General features: G+C 36.3%; 1 protein-coding gene and 1 pseudogene across 2 annotated transcripts in view; one reads left to right on the top strand and one right to left on the bottom strand.

Annotated features, from left to right (window-relative positions):
- Ctnna3 (catenin alpha 3) overlaps positions 1-18,878 on the bottom strand; it is a 1,374,363-nt gene that overhangs the window by 1,263,672 nt on the left and 91,813 nt on the right. For both annotated transcript variants that reach the window (XM_070021006.1, XM_070021007.1), the window contains one exon: positions 9,144-9,310. In XM_070021006.1, the coding sequence (XP_069877107.1) occupies positions 9,144-9,310 (167 nt within the window). The remainder of the gene's footprint in view (positions 1-9,143; positions 9,311-18,878) is intronic.
- On the top strand, positions 11,418-18,569 carry LOC138825818 (ubiquitin-ribosomal protein eS31 fusion protein-like; annotated as a pseudogene).

Here is an 18,878-nt window from a genome sequence, read left to right as displayed (position 1 = left end):
TGAGGTCTAACAGGAGTGATAGAAATGTGCTAAAATTAGATAGTGGTTACAATGTACAACTCTGAAATTTTACTCAAAAATCATTGAATTATACATAGAAACAAGTTAATTTTATGGCATATAAATCACACTTCAATGAAGCCATTTTAAAAGTCTTTTCATAAGCATCTTACTAATGAGAAAGCATAGATGCTGTAATATTGAGTGAATAAACATTACTCATTTCTTCTGAGACAAACTAAGCACAAACCTTGATTCTTCATTCAATGAACTTTCCAGGAAGGCCTTGATGATGTGAGTTCATACTACAAATCTTCCCCAGATAGCCTTGTGCAAACATATTGCTTCTCCTAATGCTCTTTTCCTGAAGCTTTCCAAATCTATTTCTTGTCTTAATTGCTCTCCTGAGCTCTAAACATACCTTCTAAAATGTACTTTCTCTCATATGTATCTCAAATACAATGTCTAAAACCCATAATCTGCTTCTCCTCTGTGTTAACAGCAAATCAATGTCCTCAATATCTAGCCACAATCCTAGAGTCCCTTTGATTCTAAAAGGTCTCCAATCTCTTTCTAAATTGAAACCTGCTCTTTCCTTTCTCTCATTCATTCCCCCTCCCACCTCACAATTTCATAACCATAAATACATATGCCTCATCACTAGCCTCTCTGCATCAGAAATAGTCCTACATGCAAATCTGTTTATATCATTTCCCTGCTTAAAATTCTTTAATGGTTTTGTTGTTATTGTTGTTGGTAGGGGGTGTTTGTGCTCTGCATTTTTCTTTTAGGGGTGGCAAAAGAGGGCACAGAAAGAGAGGGAGGAGGGTGTACAAATACAATTGTGTTATTAAGTATACAGTGTGTGGAAAATGACCTGTGTAACTTGTGGGCAGAAATGGAAGGAAGAAACTGGAGAAAAGAGAAGGAAGGGGTGACATTATCCAAAAAAAAGGAATGTACTCATTATCTGACTTATGAAATGGTAACCCATCTGTACAACACATTAATAATAACACCATTATATTTAAATGCATATATTAAAAAGAAGAAATTCTATTTTAAAAGATATATTTAGAATCTGAAGATTTTAGGAAAATAGATACCTATTAAATAATCATCTATTTGGAGTTTTGTTTTGTTTTTGTCCATTGTGGGGCTTAAACTCAGGGCGTGAGCCTCTTTGTGCTCAAGGCTAGCATTCTACCACTTGAACCATAGCGCCACTTCCAGGTTTTAAGTGGTTAATTGGACATAAGAGTCAATGAGAAGTACAAAATGTCATGTCAAAACCAGCTTTACAATGTCGGTGTGTGGGGGGGAGGGGGGTATAATTGGGTGGGGGGAGGGGGGTAAAATTGGGTGGGGGGAGGGGGGAGGCGGGGAAGGGAAGTGAAGGGTAAACAAAGGAGGAGGCTGCAATGCTTGGTAAGAAATGTATGTATTATCCTGCCCATGTAATTGTAGCCCCCCTGTACAGTATGTTCTCAAATAAAATAAAATAAAAAAAAAAAAAAAAGAGTCTTACCAGGACTTTTCTGCCTGAGCTGGCTTCAAACCATGATCCTGAAATCTTAGTCTCCTGAGTAGCTAGGAATACAAGCATGAACACCAGTGCCTGGTAACTATTTGGTGTTTTAACAAAATAATTCTTTAACTCCTTTGTACAACTACTTAAAGATAATAATTTTTAAAAAGAAAATGAAAAAATTAATTCTTAACGATTCCTCCTTAACTTCTAGGCTTTATCTCCAACTTTTTATTTGAGCACCTACACCTTTCACTCATCTACACTGACCTACCTCAACAGCATCAATTCTTTTTTGATTTTACACAAAATCTCAGCCATTCAGAACTGTTAAAGGTCTTTAATCATGTCCTATCCCCTGAAGTTAAAATGTCCTCTATCTACCCAGACTAGTGGTACAAGCCTGTCACACTACCTACTTAGGAGGCAGAGATTAAGGAATCACTATTCAAAGCCAGAATGAGATAGAGTTCATAAGATTCTACCTCACTCAATGGCTACAGGAGAAGCATAATGTCTGGGCTCAGTGCACATCTACCATTCCCAGTGATACATAAAACTCTTAAGTTCAAGGTCAAAACTTAGGGCTGCTCAGGCATAAGCAAGTTCCTACCACAAAAGTAACTAAGACAAAAGAAGAAACCTCCATACTGCTTTCCAGAATAGTTGAACAAGTTTGCTTTCTTACCAATAGTGTAACAGAATTTCCTTTTGGCCACATCCCCACCATCATTTTTATTGTTAGTTTTCTTGATAATAGCCATTCTAACTGGAATGAAGTAGAATCTCAATGCTTTTTTTAATATTTTATTTTATTTAAGGGTGATGTCAGAGGAGTTACATTTGCATAAGTAAGATAAGGAGTATTTCTAGTCAAACATTGTTAGCTCCTCCCTTGTTTTCTTCCACTTTCCCTCCTGCCCCCACTTCCCTCTCTACAAATGGTAAAGTTTATTTCCAACATAGTATCTTGTGAATATTGCTACTGCATTGGTTCACCCTTTGTCCCTTGTCTCACCATTTTGTGATTCCCTTTCTCTTTCCCAAATCATATAAATGTATATACAAGATACAGAGTACCAAAATCAAAAACAGTGACAACAGGGGATAAACCAAAGGCAAAATGAAGAAAAATAAAAACTTCACACAGTAAATTAAAAAACTAAAACAAAACAGAAACAAAAACCCTCTTGCTTCCATATCTTGGAGTTCATTTCAATTAGCATCATTTTATATGTACATAGCTATAGAGCTATTGTGAGCCTCTGCTAGGACTATCCTAGACATATATTAATTATTACAAATGAGGGAAACCAGGGAGCCTATGTTTCTTTGGTTCTGGCTTACTTCCCTTAATATGATTTTTTCCAAGTCTTTCCATATCAATGTTGTTTTGATTTGCATTTTTAAAGCCAGAGATGTTGAACATTTCTTCATGTGTCTATTACGTATTTTTACTTCTTCCTCTGAGAAGTCTCTCTTTAAGTCTTTAGCTCATTCATTGATTGGGTTGTAGGGGAAGGTTAAATTTTTGAGCTCTAAGTATATTTTAGATATGAGGCCCTTAAAAGACTAAACATAGAGCTACCCTATGACTCAGTAATCCCACTCCTGGGCATTTATCCAATAGACCACAAACAACAGAACACTAAAACTACTAGCACAACCATGTTCATTGAAGAATTGTTTACCATAGCCAGGATATGGAATCAACCCAGATGCCCCTCGGTGGATGAATGGATCAAAAAATGTGGTATAATCGAATTCTGCTAGTTCATCAGAAAGTACAATATAATACCATTCATAAGGAAATGGAAGGACTTGGAAAAAATTATATTAAGTGAAGTAACCCAGAGTCAAAGAAACAAAGGAGCATGGTTTCCCTCATTTGTGGTAACTAGAATGTGCCTATAAATCTATATGTAAACACACACACACACACACACACACAGAGAGAGAACATAATAAATTATATAGGACTCTAGACATTCACACACTGAGGCCAATAAGATATAGCGCTCTGAGGAGTATAACTAGTACAGAGAAGCTTTCAAAAACTTAAACAGTATCAAGGAGAGAATAGTTGTAACTTAAATTCCTATTTAAAAACATGAATTAACATGGCAATAAAGCTAAATTTTCTTTCCAGATTTCTACAGTTAATGATCATTTTTTCTCTGTCTCCTTTTATCTTTGATTTCAGTCTCTCTCTGCCAAAGGAAAACCTGTGTTTCCTTAAGGAACAAGATGCATTCAGAACTGATTATTTCTATATTATATAACTATATGTTAATTATATAATATATAATATTTATACATTATATAACTATATATTCCTTATTGATAACAGTACTTGTCCATTGAGAATTATTAGTTACTTGTGTTTGTTCCGACTACCTCCTAGTAAAGCTCAATCATAACTTGCATCTCTGAGGCAGTCTCAGTAAAATGAGAATGATTTCACATATTAAAAAAAGAATGGCCAGGCATTAGTGGTCATCCCTGTGATCCTAGCTACTCAGGAAGCTGAGATCTGAGGATTGTGGTTCAAAGCCAGACCACGCAGGAAAGTCTGTGAGACTCTTACCTCCAATAACCACCAGAAAACTGGAAGTGGTGCTGAGGCTCAAAGTGATAGAGCACTAGCCTTGACCAAAAGAGCTCAAGGACAGTGCCCGGGCCCTGAGTTCAAACCTGTGACTCAGCAAAATAATAAAATAAAGCGAGTATCATATGAGGAAGACCTAGGTTAAAAGTACTTTTCATTTATAGAAGTAGTGATTTTAATAATTCTCTAACTATATATGAAATCAAGGAATGCACAGAATGATATATTTCAAGTCCTCAAAGAAAATAAATGCTAAACTAGATTTCTAGATCCAACAAATCTGCCATTCATAATTGAAGCAAACCTGAAAAATCTTCCATGATTTTCTTTACAAAATCTAAAGGAATTCATTACCACACAAGGAATTCTACTCATACAAGATTAAGATAAAAACAGCCATGAAAATGTGGGAAATATCTCACTAAAATAAGGACTAGAAAGGAGAAATAGAACATTATAAAAACAACAAAATGATTTGATATACTACATATTTTTCAATAATAATTCTGAATGCTAGTAGTCAGAATTCTCCAATCAAGACACACACTATCAGGTTGGAACAAACACAAAAACAAAAAACACAAGACCCAACCATTTGTTGCCTAAAAGAAACACACTCGCTACCAAAGACAAAAACAAATTTTATGCAAAAGGATTTTTAAAAGTATATTTTTCCCTGAGGGGCATCTCAGTTGATTCCATATCTGAGCTATGGTAAACACTGCTGCAATGAACATGGTTATGCTGGTAGCTTTATTGTGGCTTTGTTTGTGTTCTATTGGATAAATGTCCTGGGGTAGAATTGCTGGGTCATAAAATGTAACATGTAATTCTATTCATCCACCAGAAAGTACAATATTGTACCATTCATAAGGAAATGGAAAGTCATGAAAAAATTATATTAAGTGAAGTAAGCCAGCATCAAAGAAACATAGTTTGCATGGCTTCCTTCATTTGTGGTAACTAGGATGTGCCTATAACTCTACAAGTAAACATACTGAAGGTAAAAAAGAATAAATAAATAAATAAACAAACTGGGATATGATAAATTATATAGGTCTCTAGGAATTCACAGAGTGAGACCAAAGGAAGGTATTCTTTTTTTTCTCTTTTTTTCTTTGTTGATTGTGGGGCCTGAAGTCTGGGCCTGGACGCTGTCCCTCAGCTCTTCAGCTCAAGGGTAGCACTCTAACACTTCAGCCACAGCACCACTTCTGGCTTTTTCTGCTTATGTGGTGCTGAGGAATCGAACCCAGGGCCTCATGCACACAGCAAGCACTCTACCACTGAGCCACCTTCCCAGCCCCCAAAGGAGGGTATTCTTAGGAGAGGATTACCAAAATTCTATAGCTATGTGCATCTGATCATATAAAATAATATTTATTAAAATGAACTCCAAGAAATAGAAATAAGAGGGTTGGATTTGGGGGAGGAGGAGTTTGTTGTTTTTTTGTTTTGTTTTGTTTTGTTTTTGCCAGTCCTGGAGCTTGTACTCAGGGCCTGAGTACTGTCCCTGAACTTCTTTTGCTCAAGGTTATATCATTTCACCACTTGAGCCACAGCTCTACTTCCACCTTTTTCTGTTTATGTGGTACTGAGGAATTGAATCTAGGGCTTCATGCATGCTAGGCAAGCACTCTACCACTAAGCCACACTCCCAGCCCAGGGTTGTTTTTTTTACTTTGATGCTGTTTTTGTTTTCTTTTCCTTTTGTCATGTTTGTTTATTTATTTGTCTTTTGGAGGGTAAGGAGAAGCACAGAAAAGAGAAAAGGGCGAACAAATGCAGTAGTGGTGCTCACTAGACACTGTGTTGAAAATGAACTATATAAGTTGTGGATGGGGATGGGAGGGGAAACTGGGAGAGAGAGCAGGAAAGTGTGACATTGTTCAAAAGGAAATGTACTTTTTATCTGACTTATGTAACTATAACCTCTCTATACATCCCTCTACAATGATAATAAATAAAAATTTTAAACCTATCTATGCCACACAGAAAGGGAAAAAATAAAATTACATTGCTACCAAAAAAATATATATTTCTCAAAGAAATGGAACTCAGAGAGTCAGGAGGGAAAAACTGGAGGGGAAATGAGGGAAGAGTTAACATTGTTCAAAAAGTAATGTATTTATTACCTGACTTATGTAACTGCAACCCCTCTGTACATCACCTTTATAATAAAAAATAAAGAATAGATTAAAATTTATTTTTAAAAATGGAACCCAAGAGTAAGGAGGTTTAGCTATATTCATATACCAAAGTTGGAAGAGACAAAGAAGGTCCCTTTATTTTCATAAAGGGAATAATGCATCGAAAGAATACAAACATTGTAAATATACCATGTGTTGGTGTACCCAATTTCATGAAATGAGCACAATTACACACCAAACAATAATAGCAGGTGACCTCAAAACACTACTCTCAATAAATACGTCATACAGACAAAAATCAACAAAGAAACTTAAGAATTAAATGGCATAATCAATCAAATGGACTTAACAAACATCTAAGGAATATTCTACAAACAGCTGCAGATGTATATTCCTTTCAACAGCCCACAGAACTTTCTGAAAAAGATTTTAGGGTATAAAGCAAGTCTTCACAAATACAAGAAAATTTGAATAGCAACTTGTGTTTTATCTAGCTACAGTGAAATAAAATTTAAATTAACAGAATGAGAAATTACAGAAAATAATCAAACACATGGAGAATGAACAACACACATTAGACTGATGGATGGGCCAACAATTAGTGGGAGGATATTTTAAAATTCCATTAAATGAAAATGAAAGCAAAACAGAATCTAAGATATAGAATGAAAGTGGCTCTAAAAGGCAAGTGTATAGTATAAAATACCTATATCAAAAACTCAGAAACACCTGAAATCAATAGCCCAATGATGTACCTCCTTGTCTTAGACAAACAGAAATAAACTAATTCCAAAATTAGAAGTAAAGAAATAATAAAGATCAATGCCAAAATTAATAAAGTGAAAAGTAAAAGAATAATACAAATGATTAATGAAATGAAGAGTTCATTCTTCAAATTAATGAACAAGATTGACCTAAGCCAAACTAACTGAAAGAAGGAAAGAAAGAAAGAAAGAGAGAGAGAGAGAGGAAGGAAGGAAGGAAGGAAGGGAAAGAAAGAAAGAAAGAAAGAAAGAAAGAAAGAAAGAAAGAAAGAAAGAAAGAAAGAAAGAAAGAAAGAAAGAAAGAAAGAAAGAAAGAAAGAAAGAAAGACAAAAAGAAAAGACCTAAATGATAAAAACTAGATGTGAAGGGTGACATTTCCACAAATACCACTTGCAATGTACAGGACCATTTTAGAAACTTGCATCCCAAGAAATTTAACATTCTGAAAGAAATGAATACACTTCTAGATGTGTTTGACCACAAAAGAAGATACAAATAAACATATAATCAGCAAGCAATGAGACAAAAAAAGCAAGTTATGAAAAAGAAAAACATCTTTTAACAAAGATAATCTCAGGACCAGATAGACTCAGCGCTGAAGTCTACTAGAACTAATCACAATGCTCCTAAAATTGTCCACTAAGATAGAATAAAATAGAATATTACGAGAATCATTCTAAGAGTCAGTATTATTTCTCTGATACCAAGATCAGATTAAGACACCACCAAAAAAAGGGAAAGTATATACAATGTCTTTGGTTAACATAAATACAAAAACCTCAATAAAATATTGCAAACTGAATTCAACATACTGCAAAGATAATACATTGTGATCAAGTTGGCTTAATTCCAGTAATGGATGGTTCTATGCATGAAATTCAATAAATTTAAAACAGCATACAAGCAGAAGCAAAGACAAGAATAACATAATCATCTCAATAGATGCAGAAAGCCTTCAGCCATTATTTGATCACATGAGTAGTGATTATATGGAGAGTATATGGTGCCTTTATAAAAATATAGACAGAAGTATAAGAGCCCTTTAAGGCAGAAAATTCAGATTTACAATCCTTTCATCTAGACTATTTATGATCTTGTCAAGCCAAATAAAAGCTTTAATGAAGTTCTCTTTATAACAAGACTGTACCAACTTGATTTGTCTTGCAAAATAAAACAAGCACACTATCTTGCTACCTTGTTTTTCTAATTAAGAATGATTCATGGGCTGGGAAGGTGACTCAGTGGTAGAGTGTTTGCCTTGCATGCATGAGGCCCTGGGTTCCATTCCTTAGCACCACATAAGCAGAAAAACCTGGAAGTGGCACTGTGATTCAAGTGGTATAGTGCTCTCCTTGAGCTGAAGAGCTGAGGGACAGTGCCCAGGCCCAGAGTTCAGGCCCCACGATGAACAAAAAAAAAAGTTCAAAACTCATGTTAAACTTGTTTTTCATCTTGAACAAGAGGAGCTGGCTGGTCTTGGGATATAACTTACAAGAGTACCTGCCTAATATGTACAGTCATGAGTTCCATCCCTGACATAAGTAAATACATACATGCATGCATACATACATACATACAGAGCTAGAAAATTAGCATATTATAATTTCTAAGTGTCTTAAGCTTTAAGGTTTCTCTTTCTTAAATTGTTTATGTATTAATTATGTTAGCTGCATAATTCTGTTCTTCTTTATATCTCTCCAGCAAACAATCTTTAGTTCTTCAATTTCTCACTTGCTTCAAGACTAAATTGTGGCTTCATTGTTTTGGGAGTGTGTGTGTGTGTGTGTGTGTGTGTGTGTGTGTGTGTGTGTGTGTGTGTGTGTGTGTGTGTGTGTGTTACAGCTTTATGGTAGTTTTGAACAGAAGGCCTTGTACTTGGCTCTCTAACACGTGAGCTTCTCCTCCAGCCCTTGGGCTTCATTCTTTTGAGTCATACATCAGTCTTCCCAACCTAATTCAGTCAATCTCTGATGGGTGATATTAAGAAAATGAAAGTGATGCACCAGGGATGTTCTAGGATTGATACCAACTTCAAGGACTGGAATTCAAAGTAAGAACACCACCAAAGCAAACTAAGCTATCTTTTACTTACAGCTGACACATGCTTCAAGAGACACAAGACATCAATCATGTCCGCGAGGATAAGCAGTCTTGTAACTGCAGCCAACAAGGCACGAGCTGCTTGAACCACCGCCTCCCTTTTTGGTAGATAACAGGGATCATCTGTAAATCTCTCAGCTGATACCTTCAGGGCTTCACCTGAAAAACATAGCCCCAAATAAGTTTTATTGAAGTTTCGACTATGTCTATTTCCACATTTATCAGCCAATTTAATTCCAAGGGTATTCCCAGACTAAGCATAAGTAAAATACTGTCAGTTGATTCTTGAACACTGTATCTTTGTGTATATGGGTATGTGTGGGTATGTAGTGTGTGTATGCGCATGTGTGTGTGAGCGCACATTGGTCCTGGGGCTTGAATGCAGAGGTCAGTATAAAACAACTCTGTAATCTAAGAAATTTATAGCCAAATAAATCTACAAATATTCACAGATACAATCTAGACATCGCACAGGTAAGGGCCTGTACAAAATGCCAAGAGACCAAAACAAGGACATACCTCTATGTGAAGTGTCAGAGGACACATGCAAAACTGCAGCATCTCCCAACTGGCTGCCTTATAGGATTTAACCAGTTCATGTCACACTGTTTTCTATCAAGAGAATATGACTATTTTCCAAATTAAATAGGAAAAAATAATTATTTTTATCTAGAATATTAGCCTCCATCTTTCATAAAATTGATATATAATATGATATCTATTGTTTTTGGAATATCATTTCCAATTTTGCTTACAATGCTTTCACTTTGAAAATTAACAAATAGGAAATGTTCTTTTTTGTTGTTTGGGGTTTTTTTGTTTTGTTTTATATTGTTTTGTGGCAGTACTGAGGGTTGAACTCAAGGCCAAGGCACTGTCGCTAGCTTTTTTGTTCTAAGCACTCTACTACTTGTACCACAGCTCCACTTCCAGCTTTTTGGTGATTAAATGAAGATCAGAATCTCCCAGGCTGGCTTTGAACCATGATCCTCAAATCCAGTCTCCTGAATAGCTAAGTTTACAGGTATGAGCCACCAGCATCTGTCAAGAAACTTCACTTTTAAAATAGATAAAAAATTTAAAAAAAACTTTTCCTTCAAGAAATCCCACTTCATCCATAAAAGCAATTTACCAGATATTTTGAAAATACTACAAAAGCTGGGTTCAGAGTTGTTGTTTTGTTTTTTCCTACTGGATCCACTGGGCTTCTTTTCTATAAAATATGCTTTTTTAATTTTTCCCAAAACATTAGCTATGAAATGCCTGTTTGAAGAAGGTACTAAAGCATTTAGTCTATAAATATTTATAGAGGTACTTTGTGCATATATAAGTGTAATATATAAAGCTTCTGCAAAGTTTTATATAGCAGCTCTATGTAGTCATTTTTTGTCTAAAGCACAACCAAGTTACATTGGTTAGAATTTCCAAATTTACAAAACTTTATATATTACACTTATATATGCACAAAAAGCACAAAGATGGTACACAAAACTTTTATGTGATGAAATGAGTCAGGCTCAAAAGTACAAAAAAAAGTGTTCAGGCCAAAACTAAACATGAAAAGATATTGTTCACTTTATAAAATATACCTACATAATTCTTTCACAATTGTCTTTACTGTATCTAAAAATATGTAACCCCACTGTTTCAAAGTGACTATATTCATTATATATAACACAACAAAAACATGGTTTTAGCAAAATATTTAGAGGAGAAAGTGAGAAAAACAGGCACTAGTGAATCATAGTTGATACAATATATAATAACATACTCTGGTATAATGGAGTTCACAGTCTAAAATCTAAAACTGGACACAAATGTATTAGTTCCATTTACTTTCTGTTTTGTTTTGTTTTCGTTATTTTTGTCAGTCATGAGTCTGAACTCTGGGCTTGGGCGCTGTCCCTCAGCTCTTCAGCTCAAGGCTAGCACTCTACCACTTGAGCCACAGCATCACTTCCAGCTTTTTCTGTTTATGTGGTGCTGAGGAATGGAACCCAGGGTCTCATGCATGCAAGGCAAGCACTCTACCATTGAGCCACCTTCCCAGCCCCTCCATTTACTTTTAATTGGAGAAACTGTCAATTTGAATTTGAAACTTTCTAAAAAGGTAGAAGCTTGAATCTAGCCTTGGAGCAAGTAACTATTTGGCAGGGAAGAGAGAGAAGTAACTTCAATTAAATTTTAGTCTTATGCAATTTTTTAAAGGCAAAACTTGTGTTTAAAACATTCAAGACAGTGTGACTGCAAAGAGAACAAACTCATCATGGCCAGGTGAAAGGCAGAAAGAATAACTTCTGTGCATGTACCCAGTCTAAGATATTACCAGCACATCAGCATGCTTACAGACTCAGACTGCAGCTGAATATGGCTGCCATTATAAACTATTGCTGATGTTTTATTTCCATTTTGTTATCATCAAGTGTTCAGTAAAGTCTTAGTAAAAGTTCTCATTGGATTTCAGCCAAATAGTAGCAGAGGCCAAATTTCTTTCCCATCTGAAATTTTAAAAATAGATAAAATATATTTTTAAAAAATGGTAATGAAGATACTGAATGCCAGGCACTGGGGGATAAAATCACAGAGAAATTATGTGCAAATATTGCCTACTAAAAATAATGAAAGAAGTAAGCCAGGCCCAAAGAAACATAGGTCCCATGGTTTCCCTTATTGCAATATCTAGTATATGTCTGAGACAAGCATAAAAGGTCAGATAAGGTGATGTTAGGAAAATGAACCCTAAGATATGTATTTAAAATTTTTTTTCTCTCATGCATTTGTTTCTAACGCAATTATAAGGTTATTTCTTTGTTGCTTTGTATGTTCCTCCCCCACAGTATAACCCCTGCTTTCACTGTATTTGATGTCGGTATAATTTGTGGAGGGGAAGGGGAAAAACAAGTCGTTTAAATTAGGATACAGGTGGACCTGTTGCAACAATGAGAAGTACAAGTTGTCATGTCAAAAACGAACTTTGCCAGGCGCTGGTGGCTCACGCCTGTAATCCTAGCTACTCAGGAGGCTGAGATCTGAGGATCACAGTTCAAAGCCAGCCCAGGCAGGAAAGACTGTGAGACTCCTATCTCCAATAACCACCAGAAAACCGGAAGTGGCGCTGTAGCTCAAGTGATAGAGCGCTCGCCTTGAGCTGAAGAGCTAAGGGACAGCGCCCAGGCCCAGAGTTCAAGCCCCACGACCGACAAAAAAAAAAAAAACGAACTTTACAACTTGGGGGGGGGGAGGATTGCATGGGGAGGGAAGGAGGATGGGAAGGGATGGGAAGGGTAAACAAAGGAGGAGGCTACAATGCTTGATAAGAAATGTACTCACTATCTTGCCCATGTAATTGTAACCCCTCTGTACAGTATTTTCACAATAAAAAAAAGAAATGTACTCATTACCTTACTTATGTAACTGTAAGCCCTCTGTACATCACCTTTACAATAAAATAAAATTTTAAAAAATAGAAATGCTTCTGAATGATTTTTTTACAAGCTCTGAGATTGCAGGGGTTATCTACTAAATCCAATGACATTACATAAGGTAGAAAGCATGTCCCTATTTTATCTTGAAATCTGTGCTCAAGAGGTTGAGAAGTCAAAAGTTACAGATTGTTGTCTCTCTATTTAGCTCAAGAATTATCAGCTACTCTCATCTAGGTAAGGCTTGCACTTAGTTCTATTTCTGTCTATATTCAAGCTTAGATAGGAAAACAGAAGAAATTTATCTTTGGTTCTGAGTATTTTTTAAGTTGGTCCTTTTCTCCTTCTTTGAATGTTAATAAGTTGATTCTAATCAAATCCCATCACTATCTTCCTACACATCACCAATTCCTAATCACTCAATGATAAGCACACAGATCTGTAAGGCATAAGGGAGCAGCAGAGCTTTTAACCCTAATTGACTCCATGAGTCTCATAATGCTGGAGGCTCTCACAAAAGAAACCTAACTTACTGATAGCTGCCTAGCACTTATGGAACTCACAAACAAGCATCAAGACAGGCAAGCATTGCCATTTCTATGTAATGAATAGCATGTTTAATTGCCTCAAAAAAAGTCAGACATCTAAGTAATAAAATATTACACATGAAAGCAAGAGCTGGGTGACTGTAGAGACCTTACTAATTGTGGTCTGCAATTAAATTCAGAATAACACATAGCTGACCTGTGGTCAAATTTATAAAAGAACTTCCCAAATAATCAAAACTACATTATGCCTACAAGTTATAATAGGGGGGGAAAGGGTAAAATTGACTATTAGCTAATGACTACTAATCCTGGCAGATGAAAGGCTGATCCCCTTCTCCTAAGGGAAAACAACTCATTCTGGGATAAGGCAGAGCTGGTCTTTTGCTCAACATTGGCCACAGAAACACTAATGCAAGGCACATAGATGATATTAAATATGCATACACATAAGTACTGAAGTATGAACTCGGAGACTAGTACCTACCACACGAGCCATGTCTCCAACCATTTTTGATCTGATTATTATTTAGATAAGATCTTGATTTTTGTCCAGGCAAGCCTGGACCATCAACATCCTTCTATTTATCCTTCCTGCTATGGCTGAGATGACAGCTCACACCATCATATCCAGCTTTTTCTGTGAAGATAGGGTCTTGTGAACTATTTTACTATTTTAAGCACAATCATCCTGATCTCAGCCTCATGCATACCTGAAATGACAGCTGCATGCCACCACAGCCAGCTATTATTTGAGATGGGTGTCATGAACTTTTTGCACAGGATAGCCTCCAGCCACCATTTTCCCAGTCCCTGCTTCCCATGGACATAGGATTCCAGGCCTAATCCCCCAGCACCTGGCTCAATTTTAAATATGTTGACATCCACATTTTAAAAGGATTATATTTACAAAAAAGTAAATTGTTAAAGTTAATTCTAAAAATTATTTTTAAAAGTATGCAAGGTTCACTCTAAAGCTATATTTTGCTTAATATAATAAATTAAGTTATGTCATTTCAACATGTAATCAATTCTAAAATTATTAATGAATCAGGCACAGCTAAAGCCTGTAAATCCGAACTACTCAGGAATCTGAAACAAGAAAATTGTAGTTCAAGGCTACCCCAGTCAAAAATTTCACAAGGTATCATCTTAACCAACAAAAGTTGGGTGTGATTGCATGTGCCTGTCCTCCTAGTTTTATGGGACGTATATATAGGAAGATTGCAAACCAGGCCTTCCCAAGGCAGTGAGATCCTATTGGAAAAAATAAAAAGAGAGAGGTAGGAGAGGTGTGGGAGGGAAGAGATAGTAGGGAAAAAACAAAGGAGAGGTAATAATGTTCAATAAGAAATGTATGCATTGGGGCTGGAAAGGTGGCTCAGTGGTAGAGTGCTTGCCTTGCATGCATGAGGCCCTGGGTTCAATTCCTCAGCACCACATAAGCAGAAAAAGCTGGAAGTGGTGCTGTGGCCCAAGTGGTAGAGCACTAGCCTTGAGCTGAAGAGCTGAGGGACAGTGCCCATGCCCAGAGTTCAGGCACCATGACTGGCAAAAAAAGAAAAAAAAGAAATGTATGCATTACCTTACATATGTAACTGTAACCCCTCTTGCAGTATCTTTACAATAAAATAAATTTTAAAAAAATAACAAGCAAAATAGGCTGGAGCATGGCTCACGTAGTGGAGTGCCTGCCTAGCAAGCAAAAGGCCTCAAATTCACACCACAACCTTAGCAACAGCAGCAGCAAAATAAAAAGTACTGAGATAACTTACATTTTTCTCAAACTAGGTGGCTTTTGTTGCTGCTGTTCTGGTGGTACTGAGGTTTGAACTCAGGTCTTATGCTTACTAGGCAGGCAATCTACCATTTGAGCTATTCCCCAACCCCTCATACTAAGCTTTTAAATCTACTATGTAGTCTACTCTTAGGAAACATTCAAGTCATGTTAAATTTTCATCAGAAATATTTTATCTATGTTTAGATTTTAGAAAAATTTGCAGCTGAAAAAGTAGCTTCACATACTCATACTTTAAAAGTTCCAAAATAAATATGAGCTAGGAAGGTGTATCAGTGGTAGAGTGCTTGCCTCACATGTATGAGGCCCTGGGTTCCATTCCTCACCACATAAGCAGAAAAAGCTGGAAGTGGTGTTGTGGCTCTAGTGATAGAGTGCTAGCCCTGAGCTGAAATGCTGAGGGACAGCGCACAGGCCCAGAGTTCAGGCCCCATGACCGACAAAATAAAATAAATACCACATTTTCTTGATCCATTCATCTACTGTGGGGCATCTGGTTTGGTTCCATATCTTAGGTATGGCAAATAGCGCTGCAATAAACATAGTTATGCTGGTAGCTTTAGTGTGGTCTTGTTTGTCATCATTCAGATAAATGCCCAAAAGTGGGATTGCTGGGTTATAGGGGAGCTCTATGTGGAGTCTTTTGAGGAACCTCCATACTACTTTCCAAAGTGGTTGAACAAGTTTACACTCCCACCAACAATGCAGTAAGGTTCCTTCTGTCCACATCCCTTCCAGCATCTGTTGTTATGAGAGTTCTTGATTATAGTCATTCTAACTGGGGTGAGGTGGTATCTCAATGTTGTTTTGATTTGCATTTCTTTCATTGCTAGAGAGGTTGAGCATTTCTGCATGTGTCTATTGGCCATCCTTCTTTCCTCTTCAGAGAAGTTTCTCTTTAAGTCTTTAGCCCACTTATTTATCAGGCAGTTGTTTCTTTGAGGATTTGTTGTTGGGGGATTTAATATTTTGAGTTCCAGGTATCTTTTAGTTATGGACCCTTATCTGTTGTATGGCTAGTGATCTTCTCCCAATCCGTGGGCTTTCTATTGATCTTGCTAGCTATGTCCTTTGCTATGCAGAAGCTATGCAATTTCATGCAATCCCATTTGTCCAACCTTTGATGTGTTGTGTTTCTGAGTCTCTTTTAAGAAAATTTCAGCCTGTGCCAAGGAGACCTAGGGTTTCTCCTATTCCATCCTATAACATTTTCAGAGTGTCTGCTTTGACTCCAAGGTCTTTGATCCATTTGGAGTTAATTCTGGCGCAAGGTGATATATAAGGATCTAGCTTTAGTTTTCTACATGTAGTTAACCAATTTTGCCAAAACCATTTACTGAAGAGGCTGTCTTTCTTCCATTCTGTTTTTTTAGCTCCCTTATTGAACATTAGATGGCTATAGGTCTGTGGGTTCATTTCTGGGTTTCAATTCCATTCCATTGGTCCTGAGGTCTGCTCTTGTGCCAGTACCAAGCTGTTTTGATTACTATGGCTTTGTAGTAGAGTTTGAAATTTGGTATTGATATTCCTCCAGCAGTGTTCTTTCTGTTAAGGATCATTTTTGCTATTCGGGTCTTTTATTGTTCCATATGAATTTTTGGATTGCCTCTTCTATTTCCTTGAAGAATTAGGTTGGAATATTGATAGGTATCACATTGAATTTGTAGATAGCTTTGGGAAGTATTGCCATTTTCACGATGTTGATCCTTCCAATCCAGGAGCATGGTAGGTTTTTCCACTTTCTAAGTTCTGTTTTGATTTCCTTTTTCAGGTTTTTAAAGTTTTCATCATAAAGTTCTTTCACTTCTTTGGTTAAGTTAATTCCTAGGTATTTTATCAGAAAGGATGACATTGCCCCATTTGTTAGGAAATGGAAAGACTTAGAAAAAAATTATATTAAGTGAAGTAAGCCAGGCCTAAAGAAACATGGGTCCCATGGTTTCCCTTATTTGTAATAAATAGTATATGTCTGAGACAAGCAGAAATGGTCAGATAAGTTGATGTTAGGTGAAATGAATCCCAAGATAAGGATTCAAATGTTTTTTCTTTCTTGCTAATGTTTCTAACATATTTATAAGATATTTCTTTGTTGCTTTGTATGTCCCTCCCCCACGGTATGACCCCTGTTTTCACTGTATTTGATGTTGCTATAATTTGTGGACGGGAAGGGAAAAAACAAATTGTTTAAATAGGGATACATGTGTACCCATTGCAACAATGAGATGTACAAGATGTTATGTCGAAAATGAACTTTACAACTTTGGCAAGGGGGTGGCGGGGAGGAGGAGATGGGAAGGGATGGGAAGGGGAAATAAAGTAGGAGGCAACAATGCTTGATAAGAAATGCATTCATTACCTTGCCCATGTAATTGTACGGTATTTTCTGTACGGTATTTTCACGATAAAAAATAATAATAATACAAATAAAGTAAAATAAAATAAAAGTTACAAAATACTAAATCAAGTATCAATCTTTAAAGTTTCAGTTATAATTAAAATTAAAATTCAGATCCTCAGCCACACAGACCACATTTCAAGTGCTAGTAACCAGATGTCCTCCATGTTTACTAAGCTGAACAGAGAAGTACTAGTGCAGCTTTACTCTGCCAGCCTCTTTCTTGCCTTCACCTGAGCAGACTCATTTAGTAAATCACTTGCATAAGAATACTCACGTCAAGTTCTACTTCATGAGAGCCCAACCAATATAGACTGTAGTGTATTATGACACCCTCTTGGAAATTTACAGTATAATTTAGAGTTTTAAAAAGCACTCCCTGAGAAATCCTCTCATAAAAAAATGTACACTTAAAAAATTTAATCAAAGGTTTTATGAATTTATTTAACTGCTTTTTCCCACAGAGTTCTTAATATTTCTAAGAACACTCATTTTCCAAGGAGCACAGTTTGAGACTATCCTGAAATATTGTTCTAAAGCAATTTCAAAGATGCTTGGAGACAATCAGACTAACATATATTAAATGACAGCAGAAACAAAGGAACTACAGATGTACAATGAACAAAACGACCAAACAAGTATTTCTCTAGTGTAGCATCATAAAAGGCAGTCCCAACTCTGGCAATAACAAGCATGTCAGACTCCATTTTCTTGCTTTTAACTCAAATATTCCCTGCAGATTCCTTTCTGATTTTCCATCTTCAGTGGAACCACGGTGAAGACTCAGATTTTCATAAAAACCCTCACAAGAAAGATCATAACACATGAGGTTGAACTCACAGATATTGTAGAAAATATAAAGGCCAAGATCCAGGATCAGCAAAGAATTCTTCCTGATCAGCAAAAACTGGGTCTCTGCTAGTAAGCAACTGGAAGATGGATGAGCTTTGTCTTACTACAACCTTCCAAAGAAATCTACTCCTAATCTTGTGTTGAGACTTTGTAGTGTTACTAAGGAATACGTTGTATACCACTCCCAAGAAGACGAGGCATAAAAAAATAAGGCTAAGTTGACTGTCCTGAAATACTATAAAGTGCATGAAAATGGAAAACAGTCACCTTTATCAAGTGCCCTTTGGATGAATATGATGCAGGAGTTTTTATGGATAGGCATTTTGAAAGACATTATTGTGGCAAGTGTTCTCTGACTTACTGCTTCAACAAACCAGTAGACAAGGAATTCTGTACAAATAAATAAAAAAATAACCTAACCATTTCCTAAAGAATAACAGAATTATAAAACAAGGGGACTGTTTGGAGCTGGAGAACAGCAGAATGGGTAGATGAAAGGAGAGTTAGTGTGGAAGGGGGAGTATGATCGAAATACTTCATATGCATCTATAATAAAACACATAATTATTTTTTAAAAGGAGAGGGATAGAAAAGGGATGCAAGTACATTTTATAAATGTGTAGAAACACAATGTATACTAGACAGTGAGGATTTCAGTTCAAGGCCAGCACAGGCAAAAAAAAATCCACAAGCCCCCATATTACCATAAAAATCT

This window comes from Dipodomys merriami, unplaced genomic scaffold, assembly GCF_024711535.1.
Source record: "Dipodomys merriami isolate MVZ:Mamm:240054 unplaced genomic scaffold, mDipMer1.0.p SCAF_14, whole genome shotgun sequence".
In the NCBI taxonomy this organism is placed as follows: Eukaryota; Metazoa; Chordata; class Mammalia; order Rodentia; family Heteromyidae; genus Dipodomys; species Dipodomys merriami.
The sequence above is the reverse complement of the archived record's forward strand: the minus strand, read 5'-3'. Positions and strand labels throughout refer to the sequence as shown.